General features: G+C 42.6%; 1 protein-coding gene across 7 annotated transcripts in view; it reads right to left on the bottom strand.

The window, feature by feature from the left end:
• Positions 1-25,870, bottom strand: part of LCLAT1 (lysocardiolipin acyltransferase 1) — a 185,545-nt gene extending 159,675 nt beyond the window's left edge. For 5 of the 7 annotated variants that reach the window (XM_055401118.2, XM_088841269.1, XM_088841272.1 and 2 more), the window contains exon 1: positions 25,717-25,870. Coding sequence is in view for 1 of the 7 variants with exons in the window: in XM_088841270.1 (XP_088697396.1) it covers positions 24,068-24,078 (11 nt within the window). In the remaining 6 variants the exon portion in view is untranslated. Of the gene's footprint in view, positions 1-18,609; positions 18,963-24,067; positions 25,669-25,716 lie in introns of those variants that run through there. The other 2 variants (XM_088841270.1, XM_088841271.1) reach the window with 2 other exon arrangements.
• Positions 25,871-26,575: the final 705 nt, after the last annotated feature.

Raw genomic sequence — 26,575 nt, 5'->3', positions numbered from 1 at the left:
AATTGAAGAAAGTAGGGAAAACCACTAGACCATTCAGGTATGACCTTAATCAAATCCCTTATGATTATACAGTGGAATTGACAAACAGATTCAAGGGATTAGATCTGATAGAGTACCTGAAGAACTATGGATGGAGGTTTGTGACATTGTACAGAAGGCAGTGATCAAGACCATCCCCAAGAAAAAGAAATGCAAAAAGGCAAAATGGTTGTCTGAGAAGGCCTTACAAATAGCTGTGAAAAGAAGTGAAAGGCAAAGGAGAAAAGGAAAGATAGACCCATTTGAACGCAGAGTTCCAAAGAACAGCCAGGAGAAATAAGAAAGCCTTCCTCAGTGATGAATGCAAAGAAATAGAGGAAAACAATAGAATGGGAAGGACTAGAGATCTCTTCAAGAAAATTAGAGACACCAAGGGAACATTTCATGCAAAGATAGGCTCAATAAAGGACAGAAATGGTATGGACCTAACAGAAGCAGAAAATATTAAAAAGAGATGGCAAGAATACACAGAACTGTACAAAAAAGATCGTCTCGACCCAGATAATCACAATGGTGTAAACACTCACCTAGAATCACACATCCTGGAATGTGAAGTCAAGTGGGCCTTAGGAAGCATCACTACGAACAAAGCTAGTAGAGGAGATGGAATTCCAGTTGAGCTATTTCAAATCCTGAAAGATGATGCTGTGAAAGTGCTGCACTCAATATGCCAGCAACTTTGGAAAACTCAGCAGTGGCCACAGGACTGGAAAAGGTCAGCTTTCATTCCAATCCCAAAGAAAGACAATGCCAAAGAATGCTCAAACGACTGCACAATTGCACTCATCTCACACACTAGCAAAGTCATGCTCAAAATTCTCCAAGCCAGACTTCAGCAATACGTGAACTGTGAACTTCCAGATGTTCAAAATGGATTTAGAAAAGGCAGAGGACACCAGAGATCAAATTGCCAACATTCATTGGATCATCCAAAAAGCAAGAGAGTTCCAGAAAAACATCTACTTCTGCTTTATTGACTATGCCAAAGCCTTTGACTGTGTGGATCACAATAAACTGTGGAAAATTCTGAAAGAGATGGGAATACCAGACCACTGACCTGCCTCTTGAGAAATCTGTATGCAGGTCAGGAAGCAATGGTTAGAAGTGGACATGGAACAACAGACTGGTCCCAAATAGGAAAAGGAGTACGTCAAGGCTGTATATTGTCACCCTGCTTATTTAACTTATATGCAGAGTACATCATGAGAAATGCTGGGCTGGATGAAGCACAAGCTGGAATCAAGACTGCCGGGAGAAATATCAATAACCTCAGATATGCAGATGACACCACGCTTAAAGCAGAAAGTGAAGAAGAACTAAAGAGCTTCTTGATGAAAATGAAACAGGAGAGTGAAAAGATTGGCTTAAAATTAAACATTCAAAAACCTAAGATCATGGCATCTGGTCCCATTACTCAATGGCAAATAGATAGGGAAACAATGGAAACTGTGACAGGCTGTTTTCTTGGGCTCCAAAATCACTGCAGATGATCCATCTAGTCAAAGGTCCATCTAGTCAAAACAATGGTTTTTCCAGTAGTCATGTATGGATGTGAGAGTTGGACTATAAAGAAAGCTGAGCACTGAAGAATTGATGCTTTTGAACTGTGGTGTTGGAGAAGACTCTTTGGTCCCTTGGACAGCAAGGAGATCCAACCAGTCCATCCTAAAGGAAATCAGTCCTGAATATTCATTGGAAGGACTGATGCTGAAACTGAAACTCCAATAATTTGGCCACCTGGTGCAAAGAACTGACTTGTTGGAAAACACCCTGATGCTGGGAAAGATTGAAGGCGGGAGGAGAAGGGGACGACAAAGGATGAGATGGTTGGATGGCATCACCAACTCGATGGACCTGAGTTTGAGTAAACTCCAGGAGTTGGTGATTGACAAGGAGGTTTGCAGTCCATGGGGTTGCAAAGAGTCAGATACAACTGAGTGACTGAACTGTACTGAGCAGCAATTCCATGCCTGGATCTATAAGTGAAGAAAAAAAAAAAAAATCACTAACTCAAAAAGATACATGCACCTCAATGTTCACAGCAGCATTATTTACAACTGCCAGGATATGAAGCAACCTAAGTGTCCATCAACAGATGAATGGATTATGGAATACTCAGCCATGAAAAAAATAAGAAATTTTGCCACCTGCAGCAACATGGATCGACTGGAAGGTAAGTGAAATAAGTCAGAAAAAGACAAATACTGGATGATATTCCTTATATGCGGAATCTAAAAGTAAAAAGAACTAGTGAATATAATAAAAAAGAAATAAACACAGAGAACAAACTAGTGGTTACCATTGGGGAGAGCAAAGGGACAACGTAGGGGTAGGTGATTAAGAGACACAAACTATTACATACAAAATAAGCTACGAGGATACACTGCACAACGCAAGGAATACAGCCAATATTTTACAGGAACTATAAATGGAGTATAATCTTTAAGAGAAACAAAACAAAAACCAATTATCAGCTTCAGGTTATAGATTAAATAAAAATGACAACCTCACAAAAAATAAAAAAAAGAGCAAAATCTTTCTGGTATGACCAGCCCCTCCCTTAGAACTTTGTGTGGGCCCACCCTGGGTCACTTTATTAGCATAAACTCAGGTATGTTTAAAGGGGACTTATGAACAAAAGAAACTCCTATTACTCAGGAAATTCCAAGGGTTTTTGAAGGTCTGTGTCTGGAACCCGGGACAAAGAACAGATATATTCTTTATTATCTCACATACACAATAAATGGAAGCTATTATTCTAGAAACCAAGTAGTAGGCTATAAAAATAATACAAGCATAAAAATAAGGAAGGAAAAAAATCAGAAGCATTAACAAAAGACAAAACACTAGGGGGGAAAAAGGAGGGGGTGTCAAATTGATTCAAGCCCGGATGACTAAACAGACAGAAACAGGCATATCCAGGCAGACAAAGAGGAGATCGAGAATGAATTTAGTGTCAGCCAAGTTGAGACTGGTGGCAATGACCAGGGATTTCAAATGGACCCTAGACAGAAGGAGAATGTGAGCCCAGTGATTGGGGCGATCACAGCCAGAATCAGTTGTCAGAGTTTTCCACGGAGATAAAATCTGCCCCCACCCACAACATACACACAAAAAAGCCACCACTGCTCTAAGGAGGATATCAGCTAATGGTGTTACATAACCATCTAAGTTAAAAAAAAAAGCAAGCTACCAGACATAGCAGAAAATGTAAGGGCTGAATTCTAGGACATATTTGGTTTAATATTTTGAACTCTAAACAAAAGGGTATACCTCATTTTTAACATAAAGATTCAAAAAGAATCACATGATTAAATGCCAAACAGAAATGCTGGGTTTTGTTCTTTGATAGAAAAGGACCATTTTATTTTCTATCAACAGGAAACCTATATTACATCTCTCTAACAGAAATATTTACTTTTCAAAGAAAAGTTTATGGAACAACCACAGAACATTTCAACAACACAACATAAACAGGACAACTATGATCAATTTAGGAACGCTTCCTGTAAAGATACATGAAGCAGGATGACCATTTCAAGCATGGAAACCATTACACAGACCTTCAGAGCTTTTACTGCCAGCTTTTAAAAAGCACATTCAATAACCAGAAACTGTGTTAATTGCCCACCGTTTTGAAGCATCACAATTTACTCTTCCCTACAACTTACACATCATCTTGTCCTTTTGTTGCTAACAGAAGAAAGTCCCAACCCTTTCAGCCAGTGAAGGTGACAAGTGGGAGAAGAATGGGAAAGTGGAATTTGGGCCAGCACACTGGTAGTCATATGGTTCCTGGTATAAAAGGGCTAAGGGGCCACGGAACTGAGACATTCAAGTGCTGACTAGATTGATGAACAGGCTTATTAACTCAGGAAGCCTGCAGGACTGTGCTTAGGTTAGAAACGCCAGAGAGCAGTGAGAGCCCAATAGGTGCTCCCATGCCCTCAGGCTCCGGAGACAGAAGACATGGAGTGGGTGAGTGCAAAGTCTCCTCAGTTCTGCCTGACTCTTCGCAACCCCAGGGACTGTGGCCCACCAGGCTCCTCTGTCCATGGGATTCTCCAGGCAAGAATACTGGAGCGAGTTGCAGTGCCCTCCTGCAGGGGATCTTCCCAACCTAGAGATCAAACCTGCATCAGGTTCTTCACCACTAGCACCACCTGGGAAGCCCAAAGCTGGAGTGCTAAAACCAGCCGGGTCCTTGAAGCTTTCCCCTCACTGCAACACCCTTAGCCAGAATTTGGACAGTGAAGGCAAAATCTGAGCTCAGATCTCAACGTCCAGAAGGAACGGGGTAGGCGGCACCTCCCCTCCCCACACCCAACACTTGGGGTATTCAGGTTCCAGTGATGGCAAGAGGAACCTTAAGACCTTCTGCAAGAAAGCAAGCAGACACGACACTCTTCCCACTTTGGGGCCCCAAGCCTAAAGAGAAATTACAGGGACTGTTTTACTATGCATAAAACTTTAAAATATGTTTGGGCAGACTCTTGCTTTCGTTTCTAGTAGTACTTAATTTTGTTAAGTCAGAACCAGTGAATAAGCCAATTATAACTATGGTTATTTGTCAATGTCAACTCCTTGTTCACAGAAAGGTTCAGAATGTGCGTCCCCAAGATGTGTCCCTCTTGCGAGAAGACTATTTTGAGCTGAAATCAATCTAGATTCTGGAGGTCCAAGAGCTATTACTGAGAGAGTCAATTCCTAGGCAGGTTTATAAGAAGTTCAGGGGTCCCCAAGGAGAGAGGAGCCTGGGGTTCTCAAGGAGGAAATAGGGATCTGGAATTCTCAAGGAAGAGGAAAGGACAAACTTTTTTTTTTCCTTCTACATTCCTTAGTCTTAGTCACATAGAACAGTTTTTTCCTTAAGTCCTTTAAACTGATGATTACACAACAAACAACTCAGTTTAAACTCTATATAATCCCTAGTATAGAGTTCAAACTGCTTGTTTGTTGTGTAATCATCAGTTTAAAGGACTTAAAGGAAAAAACTGTTCTATGTGACTAAGACTAAGGAATGTAGAGGGGAAAAAAAAACAAACTCTATACTAGGGATTATATCGGAGAAGGCAATGGCAAGCCACTCCAGTACTCTTGCCGAGAAAATCCCATGGATGGAGGAGCCTGGTAGGCTGCAGTCCGTGGGGTCGCTAAGGGTCGGACACGACTGAATGACTTCACTTTCACTTTTCACTTTCACACATTGGAGAAGGAAATGGCAACCCACTCCGGTGTTCTTGCCTGGAGAATCCCAGGGACGGGGGAGCCTGGTGGGCTTCCGTCTATGGGGTCACACAGAGTCGGATACGACTAAAGTGATGCAGCAGCAGCAGGGATTATATAACAATAATATATCCTGCTTGAGGGCAGTTTCTCCTTCCTGAAAACCTTCTGACTAATCCTGATATCTTAGAACATATATTATGGGAGTGGGTCTGGTAGGATCTTCCTATTGTTAAGTTCTAATCCTGTTATCCTAAAATGTAAATTGTGGAAGTGGGTCTGACAAAATTTTTACAACCTTGAGACATTCTTTTGATTTATTGTAATAACTAATTAAAAAGTATGTAATTCCGTTGCTAAAGACTAGCGAGTGGGGCACTCTCCACTCCCTTCTGATGTCTATGTCAGAAGCTTTTTCTGTCCCCTTTCATTGTAATAAAACTTCTGCCACACAAGAGCCCTGAGTGGTCAAGCCTGGTTTCTGGTCCCGAAGCTAAACCTTGGGAGATCACAAATCCGACACTGTTCACCTATTACTACTGCCTATCCCTCGACCACGTGAGAAGAATCTAAATTGGGGATTTCTGTCAGAAAAAGAGTGACTATCAGAAATTAACTATCTAAGTGGCCCCATCTGTAAGACAGGACAATCATCTAATTACCCAACACCTGCTCTTCTTCTGTTCTGTGAATAACCTTCCTCTCTTTCAAGTCCTGGGCTTCCCAGGTAGCGCTAGTGGTAAAGAACTTGCCTGCTAGTGCAGGTAGAAGTAAGAGACATAAGTTCGATCCCTGAGACAGAAAGATCCCCAGGAGACCGGTATGGCAACCCACTCCAGTATTCTTGCCTGGAGAATCCCCATGGACAGAGGAGCCTGGCAGGCTATCGTCCATAGGGTCACAAAGAGTCGGACACGACTGAAGTGACTTAGCATACACGCATGTACTTTGAAAGTCCTTTAGCTCAGAAATGACATACATACCTCATTTTATCTTTCTGTCTTTGAACATCCCATGGATGTGAAGTTTCTGACCTTCTCATGTACGTGGGATTCCTGTATTTACAAAGTTAGGATTGATTTTTCCCATTAATCTGTCTCGTGTCAATTTAATTCTTAGACCAGTCAGAAAGATTATGAAGGCAGAGGAAAGTCTTCTTCCTCCCCATACTCACCTGGTAATGCAGCTGGAATTATTCTTACTATCCTAACCTAAGAGTAGCTGGGGGTACCCTTGCCTTGAACTATCCCCTGTCTTGCTCCAATTATACGTCTTTCCCAGAAGGCCACAGCGCTAATTTCTGAGGGACTTAAATTCTCTCAGCCTAAGGACCCCCTCTTTTAGCTCGACCAGTTCACCAACTGAATCCTGCTCCCATCTACCTAAACCCCCCAAAGCCCAAAAATCCTTTAGGTAAAAACACTGGTCAATATTGAAGGTCAGAGGGAATGGTCAATTTAAGTAACAGTTATCCTGGAGCCATTTTTCCAGCTCCTCCCTCTTCTTCAATTGTCCCACCTTCCCACTCGCCCCCAAATTGCCCTTACAATTCCAAATGGCCCTCCCTGTTTAACAAAACTCAGCCCTTTCCAGTTCTACTCACTGGTGAGCATGCCCACATCCATCAGGGTGTTGAGCTCCAAGTCTTTCATCTATCCTGATCCACTCTCCAAATTGTTTTATGGCAAAAAGAATATTCCTATCAATCTGGTAAGGCCAGCACAGCAGGGTCTCCTCAATCAATGTTTACTGATCGAATTACCAGGCTGCAGTTCTAATGAATGGCTCACCTGATCCAACTCTACTTTTCTCTTTCTCAGAGGAGCAAGGTGACTTGCATGTTTAAAATGTTCTTCCTTGCAAAAGCAACTACTGCGACTTCCGTTCTTTGCAATTATGACTAGTAAAACTTATGGCCAAACAACTAAGTAAAAAAGTTCTTTTTTTAAAAAAAATAGATTAGGTCTCAGGAAGGTAAAATGGTTGCCCAGTCTTATAACAGTAAAAAGCAAAGTTCTTAAGACGTATGAGGTGCAGTGAGATGGGTGTTCCTTACAACATTTCTTTCAGTCCTCACAAAAACATCAACAGGAAAATAGCACCAGTCGCTCAGTCATGTCCGACTATTTGCGACCCCGTAAATCTCAGCATGCCAGGCGTCCCTGTCCATCACCAACTCCCGGAGTTCACTCAAACTCATGTCCATCAAGTCGGTGATGCCATCCAGCCATCTCATCCTCTGTCATGCCCTTATCCTCCTGCCCCTAATCCCTCCCAGCATCAGGGTCTTTTCCAATGAGTCAACTTTTTGCATGAGGTGGCCAAAGTACTGGAGTTTGTTTTAGCATCAGTCCTTCCAGTGAACACCCAGGATTGAGCTCCTTTAGGATGGACTGGTTGGACCTCCTTGCAGTCCAAGGGACTCTCAAGAGTCTTCTCCAACACCACAGTTCAAAAGCATCAATTCTTCGGCGCTCAGCTTTCTTCACAGTCCAACTCTCACATCCATACATGACCACTGGAAAAACCATAGCCTTGACTAGACGGACCTTTGTTGGCAATGTCTCTGCTTTGCTGTCTAGGTTGGTCATAACTTTCCTTCCAAGGAATAAGCGTCTTTTAATTTCATGGCTGCAATCACCATCTGCAGTGATTTTTGGAGCCCCAAAAAATAAAGTCTGACACTGTTTCCACTGTTTCCCCATCTATTTGCCATGAAGTGATGGGACCAGATGCCATGATCTTTGTTTTCTGAATGTTGAGCTTTAAGCCAACTTTTTCACTCTCCTCTTTCACTTTCATCAACTGTGACCCCTTTTTATAGTGGGTAGACAGACTTAGGTTAAAAGATAAAACTCCCTGCTCCAAATCACAATGACAGTAAGTGTTACAGTGGGATTCAAGCACATCAGAGTTCAAGTTGTTAAAAGGATAATTCAAACAAACAAAAAGATAACACTCTGTCTCCCATACAAATATAAAATGAACACCTACGATTTTACTTAACTCATTAATTAATTATGGAATAAATAACATGCTTCATCTTGTTCAAAAGTGAATCCAAAGAACACAGACACACAGGTAACTGGAAATGGTGAAATGTATTTGCTTAATAGATCTAAAACCGGCTTCTCCCACAGAAGAGGAAAAGAAATCAATAGTACCTCCAACCAACAAAATTCATCCGCATGTCTAAAGACAAGAGTAATTTGCACTGCTGTCAGTTATCCACACGGAGAAGGCAATGGCACCCCACTACAGTACTCTTGCCTGGAAAATCCCATGGACAGAGGAGCCTGGAAGGCTGCAGTCCATGGGGTCGCTGAGGGTCGGACACGACTGAGCGACTTCACTTTCACTTTTCATTTTCATGCGTTGGAGAAGGAAATAGCAACCCACTCCGGTGTTCCTGCCTGGAAAATCCCAGGGACGGGGGAGCCTGGTGGGCTGTCGTCTATGGGGTAGCACAGAGTCGGACACGACTGAAGTGACTTAGCAGCAGCAGCAGTTATCCACAACTTGCAAAGTTATAAAGTCAGTCAAAAAAGAATAAAATCTGCAGATTCCATAGATCAAATCTCCAGGAAACGTGTTTTAGACCACCCAGTTTCCAAGATACCCCATAATCTGTTTAGTACATTTCAAAGACTTCCACAAATTTTCCTTATGTAGTTCTTAACCACCATGCACAATGCCTTTTTCTTCTTTAAGAATCCACAGCTTCAAGATCTCTATTAGAAAAACTGAGTTAGTTCCTCTATAAAACTAATCTTTCACTACAGTAAATTTTTTCTATCACACGCTAAGCCAGAAATGTAGAATTACGATGCATTTATAATATATAAATGCAGAAATAAATCATTGGATTTTCAAACTTCTTTAAAAGAAATCTAAAACTCATTGGGTTTGGTTTTATTGAACAATGACAAACAGAATCACTCTCTAAGGGAATAGAAGACATAGTTAAACTGTCACTTCAAAGTAACTGACCCAAAACTAACTTAAGTGTCTAACTAGCCAATTATGTATCTTAATTTCTACCCTATGTTTTCTTCCATTAAAAAAAAAAATTAATCCCAGTCCAACTGCTGCTGCTGCTGCTGCTAAGTCACTTCAGTTGTGTCCCACTCTGTGTGACCCCTTAGACAGAAGCCCACCAGGCTCCCCCGTCCCTGGGATTCTCCAGGCAAGAACACGGAAGTAGGTTGCCATTTCCTTCTCCAATGTGTGAAAGTGAAAAGTGAAGTCACTCAGTCATGTCCGACCCTTAGCGACCCCATGGACTGCAGCCTACCAGGCTCCTCCATCCATGGGATTTTCTAGGCAAGAGTACTGGAGTGGCTTGCCATTGCCTTCTCCGCCCAGTGCAACTGCTGCTGCTGCTAAGTCACTTCAGTCGTGTCCGACTCTGTGCGACCCCATTGACGGCAGCCCACCAGGCTCCCCCGTCCCTGGGATTCTCCAGGCAAGAACACTGGAGTGGGTTGCCATTTCCTTCTCCAATGCATAAAAGTGAAAAGTGAAAGTGAAGTCGCTCAGTTATGTCCAACTCTTCATGACCCCATGGACTGCAGCCTACCAGGCTCCTCCATCCATGGGATTTTCCAAGCAAGAGTACTGGAGTGGGTTGCCATTGCCTTCTCCGCCCAGTGCAACTACTGCTCCATAAAATCCAGTAGATGTACTGCTCCTACTGCTCCAGCTAAGAGCAAACAAAAGCCTTGGACGTTGTTGGTTCAGTCACTCAGTCGTGTCCGACTCTTTGCAACCCTATGGACTGCAGCACGCCAAGTTTTCCTGTCTATCACCAACTCCCGGAGCTTGCTCAAACTCATGTCCATCGAGTCGGTGATGCCATCCAACCAACTTATCCTCTGTCATGCCCTTCTCCTCCTGCCTTTAATCTTTCCCAGCATCAGGGTCTTTTCTAATGAGTTAGTTCTTCTCATCAGGTGGCCAAATTATTGGAGCTTCAGCTTCAACATCAGTCCTTCTGATGAATATTCAAGACATTATATGTGAAACCAACAAAAGAAGACTGAAGGTGGAGAGAAGGCACTTTAGTTTGGGAGGGACCTTGGGATCTGTGGAACAACATGGTGGTGAATTCTCTGGGTTTTCCTTTTGCCTCAAATACCACAGGGACACAGAGCTGAAGCAGCCAATAATCCAGAAATGCCAATGGAGGCAGACAAATAAAGTCCCTGCCCTTTCAGAGAACCAAGAAAAAAGCAGCAGAGCAAAACAGAAAACTTGTGGACAATAACCACTGCACTGCAGCCAAAAACCATAGAATAAACTGTAGCTCACCCTTACCCTGTGACAAGGTAAGCCAAGTAAGGAGCCTCAACATTACAGGAGGCTACCCCCTTACCCGCTCCCTTACGTCGCACCTTCACCTGTGGGGATGATACCAAAGGCAGAACTTCCTTCCCTTGCTAAGGACCCCTGTCCCCTGCCACACGGCATCTACGAAGAACACCTGGAGAGCTTGTACTTCTACTCCTATGACAGTAATGAGACTCCCTTTCTCATCTCCACCAGAATGGTATGAGACAGCCTAGTAGAGGGTCAGGACTTTCTCTATCTCCAGTCGTAAGAAGGCCATCCCCTCCCAGTGGTGTGAGTTTAGGCCGTGTGGGGAACAGCAAGAAGGTGGAGTCTATCAGTAAAGGCCTAGAGAGGAGCTGAAACTCCCACCTCTGCCCAGCAGCAGTGAGGAGCCCTGCTCTGTGTGTCAATGGACCAATTCCTCGAAAGCACACAACTCACTCAAAATGAAACAATCTGAACAGCCCTATAACTATTAAGGAAATTAAACTCATAATTAAAAACCTCCCAAAAAAGAAATCTCCTGGCCCAATCGTTTCATTAGCGAATTCTACCAAATGTTTCAAGAATTAACACAATCTCTTTGGAAAACACAAGATCACTTTACAAATCTAGTATCTCCCTGATGCAAAAACCAGGAGTGTAGTGTGTTAGTGTTAGTCACTCAGTCGTGCCCAACTCTTTGCGACCCCATGGACTGCAGCCCGGCAGGTTCTTGTGTCCATGAGATTTTCCAGGCAAGGATACTGGAGTCGGTTGCCATTTCTAGGGGACCGTCCCAACCCAGGGATCGAACCTGGATCTCCAGTACTGCAGGCAGATTCTTCACCAACTGAGCTACAAGGAAAGCTCTCAAAAAAAAAAAAAAAAACAAAACCCTCAAAAACCAGGAAAAGACATTACCAAAAACAAAAAAACAAAAAACTATAGACCAATACATGAATATAATCACAAAAATCCTTAGTTCAATATTCAAGAATCAATGTAATCCACATACTAACAAACTGAAAAAACACACATTTACACGATCATACAAGTCTACACAGAAAAAAAATCACCTGATAAAAATCAATCCTGTTTTGGGTGTAAAGGATAGTTAAGGGGTTTGGGACTGACATGTACACACTGCTATATTTAAAATGGACAACCAACAAGGACCTACTTAGAGCACATGGAATTCTGCTCAGTGTTATGTGGCAGCCTGGATGGGAGGGGAGTCTGGGGGAAAATGGACACATGTATATGGCTAAGTTCCTTCACTCTTCACCTGAAATTATCACAACATTGTTTGCTAATCAGCTATCAGGTCAGTTCAGTTCAGTCACTCAGCCATGTCCAACTCTTTGCAACCCCATGAATCGCAGCACACCAGGCCTCCTTGTCCATCACCAACTCCCAAACTCATGTCCATCGAGTCGGTGATGCCATCCAGCCATCTCATCTTCTGTCGTCCCCTTCTCCTCCTGCCCCCAATCCCTCCCAGCATCAGAGTCTTTTCCAGTGAGTCAACTCGTCACATGAGGTGGCCAAAGTATTGGAGTTTCAGCCTCAGCATCAGTCCTTCCAATGAACACCCAGGACTGGTCTCCTTCAGGATGGACTGGTTGGATCTCCTTGTAGTCCAAGGGACTCTCAAGAGTCTTCTCCAACACCACAGTTCAAAAGTATCAATTCTTCGGCGCTCAGCTTTCTTCACAGTCCAACTTCCACATCCATACATGACCACTGGGAAAACCATAGCCTTGACTAGATGGACCTTTTTTGGCAAAGTAATGTCTCTGCTTTTTAATATGCTATCTAGGTTGGTCATAACTTTCCTTTCAAGGAGTAAGCGTCTTTTAATTTCATGGCTGCAATCACCATCTGCAGTGGTTTTGGAGCCCCCAAAAATAAAGTCTGACTACTCCAATACAAAATAAAAAGTTAAAAAAAAAATTAGCATTCTGTTGACTATTATTTTAACTTCCTAACTGACCTACTCCTATGTAATATAAAGGTAGCAAGTCAGCCATTTTTCAACTGTACCTGTTCCCAACAATATAAACTGTTGTATGGTCACTGTCTGTGACACCATACATACCATAAACACCAATTCATTTAAAATAAAAATTTAGTGAGTTGGGCTGTACAAAGGAAAAAAAAATTTTTTAATAAACTAACAAAATGAATAACCAGCAAGGACCTACCATATAGCACAAGAAACTCTGCTGAATATTATGTAACAACCTAAATAGGAAAGAATTTGAAAAAGAATACACACATGTATAACTGAATCATTTTGCTATACACCTGAAACTATCACAACACTGTTAATCAATTATACCCCAATATAAAATTAAAAAAAGAGACCAGAAAACTTGGTAACAGCTATAATAATAATAATAAATAAATCCTGTTCAAGAGAAAAGCTCTCATAAAAATAAGGGACTACAGGGAACCTCCTCAACTAGATAATGAGCATCTATTTTAAAAAAACAGCAAACATCACTATACATAATGATAAATGAAAAAATGAACACTCCACTCATTGCCTCTATGACTGAGAACAAGGAAGTCCACTCTCACCACTCTCATACAACACAGTACTGGAAATTCTACTCAATGCAAGAAGGCAAGAAAAGGAAATAAAAGCCATACAGAAAGAAGAAATAAACCTGTCCCAATCTGCAGATGACATGATGGTTTACATACACAATCCCAAAGATCTGCCCCAAAACATCCTAGAACCTCCTAAAGTGTGAATTCAGTAAGGCTGCAGATACAAGATAAACATACCAGAAAAGGCTGATTCATGTTGATGTTTGGTAGAAACCAACACAATACTGTAAAGCAATTATCCTTCAACTAAAAATAAACTTAAAAAAAGAAAGAAAATCAACTGCAAACTGCATTTCAACAGAAAAGACAACCTAGAGAATAGGAGAAAACTTCCACAAATCATACATAGGATAAGGGGCTTCTAACTGGAATATTTGAAGAACTTGTATAACTCAGTAGTAAAAAGGCAAATAACCCAATTAAAAACAGGTAAAGCTGTATAAATCTTAATTATGTTGAATTGGTTCATAGTGCTTTTCAGGTCTACTATATCCTTCTACTTCTATGTATAGTCATTCTATTAATTTTTGAGCTTGATATTGAAACTCCAACTAAAAATCTTAATTTATCTACTTAAAAGAAATTGTAATATATAGTAGAACTATATGTAAATTTGCTCTGTATTTTCCAAGTCTCTTGCAAATGTGTTATATTTTCATAATTTGAAAAATAAAAGAGGAAAGAATGGGCAAAGGATCTGAATAGATATTTCCCCAAAGAAAACATACAAATGCCTAATAACCACATGAAAAGATGTCTGACATTATTTGTCATCAGGGAAATGCAAGTCAAAACTGAAGTCAAAACTGCAATGAGAGATCACCTCACATCCAAGAGAATGTTTTCTAACAACTACTCTAGATTGAAGCTAAGCAGACATGAAAACGCTTCTTTGACTGGATTCTTAATACAGAAATAAACATCTATAAAGGACAACTGAGGAAACATAGATATAGACTGTATATTAAACAATAGTATTATATTGTTTAGTATCATTATTATACTCTTATGTATGACCTTGTTTTTAGAATTTAGGAGTGAATTATTATGAAACATAATATTTTATTACAATAAAATAAATTGTAATAATATAATTGTATTATATTGTATTGTATTGTAAAATATTGTATTTTATTGTAATAAAGATTTTTTAAATTCTTTAAGAGATGTCTTATTACAAGAGAATGCTTTATTACAACTTCTCTAGAATGGTTATAATCAAAAAGATAATAGCAAGTGTTGGAGGAGGATGGAGAAATATGGAAACCCCCACACACTGCAAGGAGATTGTAAAATGGGAGAGGCTGGAAAAGTCTTGCAAAGATTAAACACATAAGCTACCCTATGACCCAGAAATTCAACTTCTAGGTATCAGTTCAGTTCAGTTCAGTTCAGTCGCTCAGTCGTGTCCGACTCTCCGCGACCCCATGAATCACAGCACGCCAGGCCTCCCTGTCCATCACCAACTCCCGGAGTACACTCAAACTCATGTCCACAGAGTCGGTGATGCCATCCAGCCATCTCATTCTCCGTTGTCCCCTTCTCCTCCCGCCCCCAACCTTTCCCAGCATCAGAGTCTTTTCCAGTGAGTCAACTTGTCGCATGAGGTGGCCAAAGTATTGGAGTTTCAGCTTGGTATATACCCCCCCAAAAAAATTACAGCATACTTACGCAAAAAAATTATGCAAAAACTTGTACATGAATGTCCATCAACTGATGAATGGATAAATAAAAAGTGGTGTATCCATACAATGGAGTATTCTGCTACTGCTACGTCTGCTAAGTCACTTCAGTCGTGTCCAACTCTGTGTGACCCCATAGGCGGAAGGCCACCAGGCTCCCCCTTCCCTGGGATTCTCCAGGCAAGAACACTGGAGTGGGTTGCCATTTCCTTCTCCACAATGGAGTATTACTCGAACATAAAAAGGAATTAAGTATTGTTACATGCTACAACAGGGATGAACCTTTAAAACATTATGCTAAGTGAAGGAAACCAGAAAAGGCCATACATTGTGTAGTTCTACTTAAAGGAAATGCCTAGGATAGGCAGAAAGTAGATGAGTACTGGCCTATGTCAAAGGTAGAGGAGGATGAAAAAAGATGAGGTGTCCCTGTTAATGGATACAGGGTTTCTTACTGACGTGAAGAAAATGTTCTAAAATGAATTGTGGTAATGGCTGTACAACTCAATGAAAATAGTATTAAAAATTACTGACAAAAAGATCCACAGCTAACGTCTTTGTTGAAACCAACAAGCTGATTCTAAAATTTGTAAGGCCTTACAAGGGACCCAGAAAAAACAACACAATTTTGAAAAAGTAAGTAGGAGACACTTCCCGTTTTCAAAACTTAACACAAAGCAACGATAATTAAGACAGTTTGGTATTAGCATCAGGACGGAAGAGAATTAAAAGAGTTCAATGTACCCATACAACTACCATATGGTGTAGTAACTGCATTCCTGGGCATTTATTCCAATGAAATAAAAATTTATGTTCACATAAAATCTGTACATGAATGTTCACTGCAGCTTTAGTGAAAACAGCCAAAAACTAGAAAAAACCAAGATGTACTTCAGTGGCTACATTACCAGGTAGCTCTATGGTAAAGAATCTGCCTGGCAACACAGGAGACATGGATTCCATCCCCGGGTCCAGAAGATCCCCTGGAGGAAAATTCCCTGGACAGAGGAGCCTGGTGGGCTACAGTCTCAGTTTAGTTCGGTTGCTCAGTCATGTGACTCTTTGCAACCCCAAGGACTGCAGCATGCCAGGCTTCCTTGTCTATCACCAACTCCTAGAGCTTACTCAAACTCATATCCATTGAGTCGGTGATGCCATTCAACATTCTCATCCTCTGCCTTCCCCTCCCCCTCCCGCCTTCAGTCTTTCCCAGTATCAGGATCTTTTCCAATGAGTCAATTCTTCACATCAGGGTTACAGTGTACAGGGTCACAAAAAGATAGACACAACTGAACATGCACACGCAATACCAAAAAATACTGAAGACTATAAAGAAATACTAAGCAAGAAAAAAGAATAAACTACTGATACATAAAACAACTTGGATGAATGTCCAGGGAATCATGCTAAGTGAAAAAAAGATAAATCTCCAAAGGTTACCCACTATATAATTCCATTTAAGTAACATTCTTGCAGTGACAGAATTATAGAAATTGAGAACACATTAGTGATACCCAGAGGTCAGAGAAGGGGATGTGAAGTTATCAAAGGACCATATAAGGAATCCATGTGGGGAAGCTGTTCAGTATCTTGGCTGTATCAATGTCAGTATTCTGGCTGTAATATTGTACACTGGGAAAAACTGCATAAAGGGCACATGGGGGATTTTTTGTATTATTTCTTAAAAATTGCATGTAATTCTACAATTATCTCAAAATAACAAGTCTTTTAGAAAAAAAAAGAATCCCTAAACTTGACTGTATAACAAATCCACATAAACACAGAATATTACTTTCTTCCAAAAGGTGGTACACAGACGGGAAACATATATATAAAGAGAGAGAAGTTAATTCTAACTTTGTGACTTTAAGTAATTAATCTCTTCACCTGCAATACATAGATTAACAAATACCTTGGCTATATAATGACCCTCTCAAAAGATACCCATGTAAGGTATCAATCCTTTGAACCTGTAAACATTACCTAAGCAGAAAAGGGGGAAAAAAAAAACATTGTAGATATGATTAAATCTCTTAAGATGGAGGGATTATCCTGGAATATCATGCCTGTAAGTCGCTCCAGTTATGTCTGACTCTTTGCAACCCCATGGACTGTAGCCTGCCAGGCTCCTTAGAAATTCTCTAGGCATGAATACTGGAGCGGGTTGCCACGCTGTCCTCTGGGGGATCTTCCCAACCCAGGGATGGAAACTGAACGCTTGTCTCATCTCCTGCACTGACAGGCAAGTTCTTTACCACTAGCGCCACCTGGGAAGCTGGACTATCATCAGTTCAGTTCAGTTCAGTCGCTCAGTCGTGTCCGACTCTTTGCGACCCCATGAATCGCAGCATGCCAGGCCTCCCTGTCCATCACCGACTCCTGGAGTTCACTCAAACTCATGTCCATCGAGTCGGTGATGCCATCCAGCCATCTCATTCTGTCGTCCCTTTCTCCTCCTGCCCCCAATCCCTCCCAGCGTCAGAGTCTTTTCTAATGGTGGGCCCTAAATACATTCACATATATTCTTTCAAAAAAGAGGCAGGAGATCTGACCACAGACAGAACAGGAGAAGGCAGTGACCACAGAGACAAGGAATGAGTGATGTGGCCACCAGCCAAGGAATGCAGGTAGCCACCAGAGGCTAGAAGAGGCCAGGAGCAGAGTCTCCTGGAGGTGGCAGAAACTGTACCTACTCAATTCTGTCTCCATCACCAAGCTCACAGTAAGGGTTCAAAAATGTTCAGATTAAACAAATAAACATTTTGATATTCAAGCCACTCCTGATTACCATCATTCTTCTCCATAACCCTCAAAAGGCAAATTAGTATTTAAAGGCTACCTAATTTAAAAATTAAATCTAATAAAAGTATTCGTATTTGAAAAGGAAGGCAGAAATAATAAGAACCCAGACAAAGATGTCGTCCCCAAGATACCTAATATTCGTGTGTGGAAAGAGTCACTGTCAGAGTTAAAAAAAAAAAAAAACCTTTCAGTCCACATTACTGGCCACATAGAGCCTAAGAATGGCTGCCACCACTCACATATCTTCCCTCATGGCATATTTATTCCTGTCTCTTATCCATCATTTGCTTTGTGACGCCAGCAGACACTAGCTCACCACAGAAATAAGCTATCTCCCTGCTCCACAAGGTCTCCGGAGGGGGTTAACTTTCACTTACAAACATAAAAAGAAGGCAATCTCTAATTGAGATAGAAAACTAAGGATAGCATAAGTGCTCCTCATCATCCCTAGAATAGTAATCTCCTTCCCGGGAGGAAGTGAGCATTGCACGTGTGCAGAAACCTCAACTGTAGCAGAGTTATAGCTGATAATGTGGTTAACCATTTCCAGTCGGCTCTCACTGGTGGCTGCCCCTCAGACTTCTGCCTCCCAGGTCATCACAGCAGGATCCACCCACCCCTTGCTCTCACTGTCAGAGAGACCTAGGGAGAGGTGTAGCTCAGTCGGCAATGCAGGAGATCCTGGTTTGACCCCTGGGTTGAGAAGATCACCTGGAGAAGGAAATGGCAATCCACTCCAGTATTCTTGTCTGGAGAATCCCATGAACAGAGGAGCCTGGAAGGCTACACTCCATGGGGTCGCAAAGGCCGAACACGACTTAGTGACTAAACCACTACCACACCAGGGAGAGGTATGATAAACACTGTCAAATCTGATGGTAGCTCACAAAGGCCTTTTTTGAGCTTTACCTCACTGCTACAGGTAACTCACCAAAGGATTCTGTTAGCTCCATCACTACATTCAAGACCCTGCAGCCAAAGGAATCACAAGTCAGGGCTCATTCTCCAAGAGCAATCAGCAGGGATGTGGAAAAGCCACACGGTGACTTCTCTTAAACAGGGACCACATTTCATATTGATGAAAAAGAGATTTGATTAGAATTTTTCCCCTCAAAATTAAACAAAATACACATCAATTTATTTCCCATAACATATCTTATATTTACCAAAACCTAGGTTACACTTGTTGGAGAAGGAAATGGCAACCCGCTCCAGTGTTCTTGCCTGGAGAGTCCCAGGGACGGCGGAGCCTGGTGGGCTGCTGTCTATGGGGTCGCACAGAGTCGGACACGACTGAAGCGACTTAGCAGCAGCAGCAGCAACAGGTTACACTTGAAACTATGCACTAATTCTTAGGACAAGGAACTAATCAATTGGTACAGAGTTTGGAACGTAACTTTGAGACCAAACTGTAAAACAGCATGATATAACAGCCTTAATTTCACATTTGCCTTTTACCAGACAATTATATAAAAGACATTTTGTGAAACAAACAAAAAAATCTAGATGTCATCATTTCCCTGGAGCCTCTCCTACTCCTTTTATATTCCTTTAAAGCACCTTTCTCATTGTCATTCCTGCTGGTTTTCCTCATCAAAAATTAACTGGTCTAACACTGCCAAATTCTCACTAGCACCTCTCTTTTAAATTAAAGTATAAGACAAATTGTACAAATCTTAGGTATGTGACTTGAATTTTCATATACATACACCCATGCCATCTCAGGATACAGAACATTTCCAACATCCCAGAAGGTTCCCTCATGACCCTTCTAGTCATTACCAACACCACCCCTTCAAGGAACCACTATTCTGACCTGGAAACAGTTGTTCCCTGTTTTTGAACTTCATTTGAATGGAATCACATAGTATTCAACGAGTTATCTGGCTCATTAAGTCCATGAGATCCATCGATGTTGATGTGTACATCAGCAGTAGTTCTTTCTCTTTTATTGCTTCTTTAATTTTTCATTATATAAATAAACCACAACTTATTCATCCATTCTACTGCCAATGTCCAGTTGGGTTTCATCTAATTTTTGGTTATCATGAATAAAGGTGCTTTTACTTTTGGCGGGAGGGGTAGAATATACATATATTTCCCTTGGCTATATACTTAAGAATGAAAATGATGGGTCATGGGTAGGATTAGATACAGCCAGTTTTCCATGACGACTGTATCATTTTACATTCCTACCAAAACATTTAAGAGATCCTATGGCTCCACATCCTTGTCAAGAAATGCACTGACAATCTCATTTTAGCCATTCCAGAAGGCAGACAGTAGTATCTCACTGTTGTTTTTTCTTTATTGTATTAATTTGCATTTCTCCATTGACTGATGTTGAATACTTCTCTATATGCATACTGGCCATACAGAGATTCTCTTTTCCGTCCGTTCCATTACATCGCTCAGTCGTGTCCGACTCTTTGCGACCCCGTGAACTGTAGCCTACCAGGCTTCTCCGTCCATGGGATTCTCCAGGCAAGAATACTGGAGTGCCTATTCAAAACTTTTGCACATTTTTAAATAAAACTCTCTTTTTCTTACTAAGTTTACATAATATACATATATCTGCCAGATGACTTGCCATTTTCTTCTTCCAATCTGTATTTTGCCCTTCATTCTGTTAATGTTATCTTTGCTGCTACTGCTGCTGCTGCTAAGTCACTTCAGTCGTGTCCGACTCTGTGCGACCCCATAGACGGAAGCCCACCAGGCTCCCCCTTCCCTGGGATTCTCCAGGCAAGAACACTGGATTGGGTTGCCATTTCCTTCTCCAATGTGTGAAAGTGAGAAGTGAAAGTGAAGTCGCTCAGTTGTGTCCGACCCTTAGCGACCCCACGGACTGCAGCCCACCAGGCTCCTCCATCCATGGGATTTTCTAGGCAAGAGTACTGGATTGGCTTGCCATTGCCTTCTCCAATGTTATCTTTAGATGGAGAAAAATTCTCAATTTTAAAAAGTCTGAAGTCAAATTTATCAATCATTGTTACACTCATTGCCTTAAGTCTTTTTAAAGAAATCTATGCCTATTCTACTCAGTATCCTTTGATTTCTACTTATGGTTTGAACAGTTCTTGCCCTTGTCTGAATTCATGAATTCCTGCATCTTTGCCAGGTTTACATTTCACCATGTGGTTGATTTCATTTTTCTTTTTAATTTTTTTTTTTAAGTGGTTGATTTCAAATGCATTCATATTACGTTGCTGGTGATAAGACAAGCCACTCCAGTACTCTTGCCTAGAAAATCCCATGGATGGAGAAGCCTGGTAGGCTGCAGTCTGTGGGGTCACTCAGTCGGAAATGATTGAGCGACCTCACTTTCACTTTTCACTTTCACAATTGGAGAAGGAAATGGCAACCCACTCCATTGTTCTTGCTTGGAGAATCCCAGGGACGGGGGAGCCTGGTGGGCTGCCGTCTATGGGGTCGCACAGAGTTGGACACGACTGAAGCGACTTAGCAGCAGCAGCAGCAGCAGTATTATGGAAGTTTGAGCAGCGGTCAGTTTTACAACTAGAGAATTCATTTGTGACTACATTTGTAATATGACTTCTGTACAAATATATTAAAACATAATGTTAACAAAGCGGGGGGAACACCCTCTAACACTTGTTATTCTAATGTTTTACTTCAACCATACCTTCTTCCCATTCCCTTTGAATGGCTTTCCTTCAATGGGTCACTTTACACTAGACCCTACTGTCTTCAAGGCTATAATTAAAAGTTCTGTAGTCTCAGAAATCAGAAGCCTAGAGGCTTCTTTTAAACCTGGTTCTGTTATACTTTATGTAACCCAGCACCTCAGAGGGTTTACAGGTTTCCCAAAACCCAGTAACAAAGAACTCCTTGCTCCATCCTTTCCCCTAAAATTTTTAACAGTATTTCTGATCTCTAACCATATGGTTACCAAAACACCCCAAATATAACACCTTAGTCTTACCTTCACTCACTCAGCAGGTGCTCCCCTCCCCACCCCACTGTTCTTCACACCCAGCCATCTTCCATTCTGCCTTCAAACTGTGCGTGGTGGACTCTGAACTTTGCTATCACAGTTAATGCCCTGCCTCACTCCCTCACCATCTCTGGTCTGGAGTATGGAACCTTACCCTGCCATCACCAAAGTTCCCTTTACAGAGCATAAAGTTGGTCATGTTACTCATCCTTCTATAAGTCCCACTGCCCACAGGATAAAATCATTCTCTCAACTGAGAATTCAAAATCTGGCCCTGACCTTTCCTGACTCCTTTCTCACCAACTTTTGCAAAACTCTGGACTGACTACTGGGCACTCATGCCCTCTCAACCCAATTTGGCACTGCCTCCTCCTTTGCCTACAGCTCTTTCCCCCTTTACCTTGCCATCAGCTCCCTTTCTTTCTTGCACAGGACCACCGCAGAAGCAACTGTTACCTGGTATGCGTTTCTGCAGCTCTCTGTACCCACCACAACTATACTCCAGTCCTTACCACCTGCATTAGTGAATCAAACTTCTTTGCCTCACTGAGGATCAGCAATTACTCTTTTTATTCCAAGGGCTTGGCAGGGCAGTTCCATCAAGGCTCCCAGCCACTTTTACTCATGTTACCTTTTTTAATAAACAGAGACTAGAAAAATACATAGAAGCAATGAATCTTAACACCTAACACGAATTATGTTGTAGAAGTCATCTGGCAAAGTATTCTTTTGAAGAGTTTAATAAAAACTAAAACCTTGGTCAATTATTGATTTGTACTTCCTCTTAGAAATCAGTAACAATCCTGTTTTAAAATACTTTTAAAAATAATGGACATCAAAGGTGGGATGACTATTATCACTTAACCAAAGTGACAATAGTCATCACCATATAAATCACTGCTGCTGCTGCTAAGTCGCTTCAGTCGTGTCCAACTCTGTGCGACCCCATACAGGGCAGCCCACCAGGCTCCCCTGTCCCTGGGATTCTCCAGGCAAGAACACTGGAGTGGGCTGCCATTTCCTTCTCCAATGTGTGAAAGTGAAAAGTGAAAGTGAAGTCGCAGTCGTGTCTGACTCTTAGCAACCCCATGGACTGCAGACTACCAGGCTCCTCTGTCCATGGGATTTTCCAGGCAAGAGTACTGTAGTGGGGTGCCATTGCCTTCTCCGTGTGGATAACTGACTGCAGTGCAAATTACTCTGGTCTTTAGACATGCAGATGAATTTTGTTGGTTGGAGGTACTATTGACTCTTCACGACCCCATGGACTGCAGCCTACCAGGCTCCTCTGTCCATGGGATTTTCCAGGCAAGAGTACTGGAGTAGGGTGCCATTGCCTTCTCCTATAAATCACTACTGAATGCCGATGGAATGAATCATGGTCATTATTTATACAACTAAAAGACCACACACAAAATTACTTCATTGAAAGCCTGTTCACATATATCCCCTTAACACATTAACATCTGCATGTTACAGAAGATAGAATGCCCAGTGGCTAAGAACACAGCTTGGCAACATGACACTAGTAGTGCAATTTGGGGAAAATAACTTAAAAGTTCAATGTGTCTCAGTTTCCTCATCTGTAAAACAAAGATGATAAAGTACTCACTTCACAATGTTGCTGGGTGAATGAGCCCATATAAGGCTCCTGGAACAGTGTTTATAATGTCAGCTGTCATCACAGTGCTTTTAACTTTTTTAAGTCCTTTTATCTATACTTTTTTTTTCTCCTCAACAACAGTGAGATTGCTTGGAGGAGAAACGCTTTGTCCATGTCAAAGATAAGGTAATAAGGAAACAATGATTTCCCTAAGATATTTTCAGTGGCAGAGTAGGAACTAGAAACTGTACCTAACTCCCACCCAACACCAAATATCCACAGATGCAGTGTGGAAGAAAGCCTCTTTTGGGTTTTTCCCCATTGTTTACCCTTGGTCCTCAGCAACAGCAACAGCCTGACTAAGCACCTGGTGGGAAGAAATGGACCATCATTTGCTCAAATTAGAACAAGGAAGACACCTCATTTTCACAGTGCCTGATTCACAGCAGGCACTCCAAAGATAACAAATGGAAAGTGCCACTGTGCTCTCTCTCAATAACAGAACAAGGTACTCCACCAAATCAAGACTGCTATAGAAAACAAAAATCACTTAACCTGCTTTTCTGTCACGTGAAAATACATTTCATGCAATGAACAACAGGAACTTTTTTTAAAATGGGGAAAAAATTTAAATGAATCTTTTTCTTTTACTCTCAAAAGATACAGCAGTTTTGCAAAAAGGACTTTCATCAAGACAGTTTTTTTTTTAAATAACTAACCCAACCTAACTTGGCCCTGCCTCCTCCTTTGCCTAAAGCTCTTTCCCCCTTTACCTTCCCATCAGCTCCCTTTCTTTCTTGCACAGGACCACAGCAGAAGCAGTGTTACCTGGTATGCATTCCTGCAGCTCTCTGTAGCCACCCCAACTATACTTGAGTCCTTTTCACCTGCATTAGTGAATCAAACTTCTTTGTCTCACTCAGGATCAGCAATTAATCTTTATATCCCAAGGACTTGGCAGGGCAGTTCCACCAAGGCTCAATGAAAGAACCAATGTTACCTTTTTTCTATAAACAGAAACCAGAAAAATACATCAAAGCAATGAATCTTCAAATTATGTTATAAAAGTCATCTGGCAAAGTATTCTTTTGAAGAGTTTAATAAAAACTTAAAACCTTCTTCAATGATTGATTTGTGCTTCCTCATATATCATGACAAGTCTTTGCTCAAATAAGGGACTGACATGAATGGACAAAATTTTGGTTCTGTAAAACCTTCACAGATACGTCTATCTTTTACATTCCTGAGCTTAAACTGAATGTCAGTTTGATATTGAGCAGGGCCCTGTCCGGCTCCTGGGCAAGGAGACCTCTTTTGTTCCCCATTCCTCCTAGGCAAGATTCCATCCTCCCATGACCTTCTCTGAGTTCCAAAGGGCAGGAGGAACAGCAAGGGTAACCACCTGAGGCAAAGATTAAAGGGAACAAAGAGGCTCATCAAGATTAGGAGATTGACCTGCTGAGACCCTGTACACACCCTCATCTTGTTAGCAACCCCGGCCGTTTTGCAACTTCTCAGAAGTAGTAAATACAAGACTGTTACTGCCTTGATCCTTATCACATACTGCTGTCTGACTACATAACCTCTCCCACTAGCCTACTGAGCTCCTGCTTTGCCTCCTGGCAAAGTAATAAAGCCACTCTTTCTTTCTCTTCCATAACTCTGTCTATTTCTGTTTGGCTTTGGTGCACAAAGAGCCAAGATTTTGGCAACAAATCCTCAATTGCATATGTAGCCACGTGCACATGGAATAGAGCTAAAGAACTTCGAAGGCAGGGTCAATGCCCCCGGGGAACCCACCCGAACCCAGAAACTACAAGGAGAAAGAATGTCTCCCCAACACCCAAGCGCCCAAACTTTTTACTTCTTCTCTTTCAATGGAGAAGCAGGAGCTTAGACACTCGCCTTAACGATCGGACTTGACATCAGCCCCTCGTTGGGGGCTACCCTTCCTTTCGTGGCAATGCCCCTCTGTCACCTACAAGTAGGCGCCTAGAGGATACAGATATACCAGTTCCAGCCCCTGCCTTCTCCAGTTCACATCTAAGCCTCGCACGTGGCGGCCACTTGGGATCTTTTGCACATCCGATTTAACAGTGAAAGGCTGGACTGTGTTCGCAGCGGTGCAGCTCCTGGACCCGCCCAGGTCTGTAGCAGGGACGTGTTGGTGCTCTTTCTGTAAACACCGAGCAAAGCGGCCCACCGAGCCGGCCGAGCGGCTCCGCGGCTCCAGACGCCTCCGCTAGTCTCCGGGAATCGCTTCCTCACGCCTCCTCTCACCTGCGCCGGTGGCAGCGCCCGCTTCCGGACCCCAATTCCCCGTCAAGTGACCGTTACAGGGGGCCGCACCCCAGGGAGGCCCGCGGTCCAGGGAAGAGCCCACGGGACTGCTCCCCGTCCGCCAACCGGGGATCCCCCGACCGCCGCCGCCATTTTCCCGGCGCCGGAACCCCCACCTGACGGTTCCAGCTTCTCACCTGTGGCCAGCAGAGGACTACGCGCGACGCAGTGGAGAGCCCGTGGGTGAGGTGCAGAATCCGTGGGGGTCACAACCTGGGTGCAGAACCCGCCGCTAATTCATCCCGAAGCAGGAGGCGTCGGGCCCGTCGCCCTAGTAATGCGTCCAGGCAGGCCTCATCCTGATTGGCTGTGAGCGCCATGACGCAGCGGCGTCCCCTGCTGCGTGGGAAGCCCGGGTCCCCGGAGCCCCGCCCCTGCTCCGGGCCTGGGGCTCCCCGGGGCCGGACCCCGAGGGCGCCCTTAAAGGGACCACCTTCATTTCTCCAGCTGGCCTTCAGAAGAGGGACATAGAGAGTGAGGGGGTGTAGGGGCGAGTAGCAATAAGAAATAAGAAATCTGAAGGTCACTGTCCCTCTCACCCCTAGAGTTTCAGAGAGACAATAGAAATCTGGGGAGCTTAATTTATAAACTGTGTACTGTGGAAAAATGTATGACCTAAAAATTGAGAACCGAGTTTTCCTGGAGGAACATACTTAAGGAGACTTAAGCCCAGGAGGCAACCTCTCATATCGCTCTGAGGGACAGTTAAGAAGAGATAAGGGAGGAGCCAGGATATTTAGGAACTTTTGCATCAAAAACTAGGTAGTCAGAATATTAAAAGATTCAGTTCAGTTCAGTTCAGTCGCTCAGTCGTGTCCGACTCTTCGCGACCCCATGAATCACAGCACGCCAGGCCTCCCTGTCCATCACCAACTCCCAGAGTTCACTCAAACTCATGTCCATCGAGTCGGTGATGCCATCCAGCCATCTCATTCTCTGTCGTCCCGGTCTCCTCCCACCCCCAATCCCTCCCAGCATCAGACTCTTTAAAGCCAG

Source organism: Moschus berezovskii, chromosome 11 (assembly GCF_049115385.1).
Source record: "Moschus berezovskii isolate FMDL1 chromosome 11, NW_MosBer_1.0, whole genome shotgun sequence".
NCBI lineage: Eukaryota > Metazoa > Chordata > Mammalia > Artiodactyla > Moschidae > Moschus > Moschus berezovskii.
The sequence above is the reverse complement of the archived record's forward strand: the minus strand, read 5'-3'. Positions and strand labels throughout refer to the sequence as shown.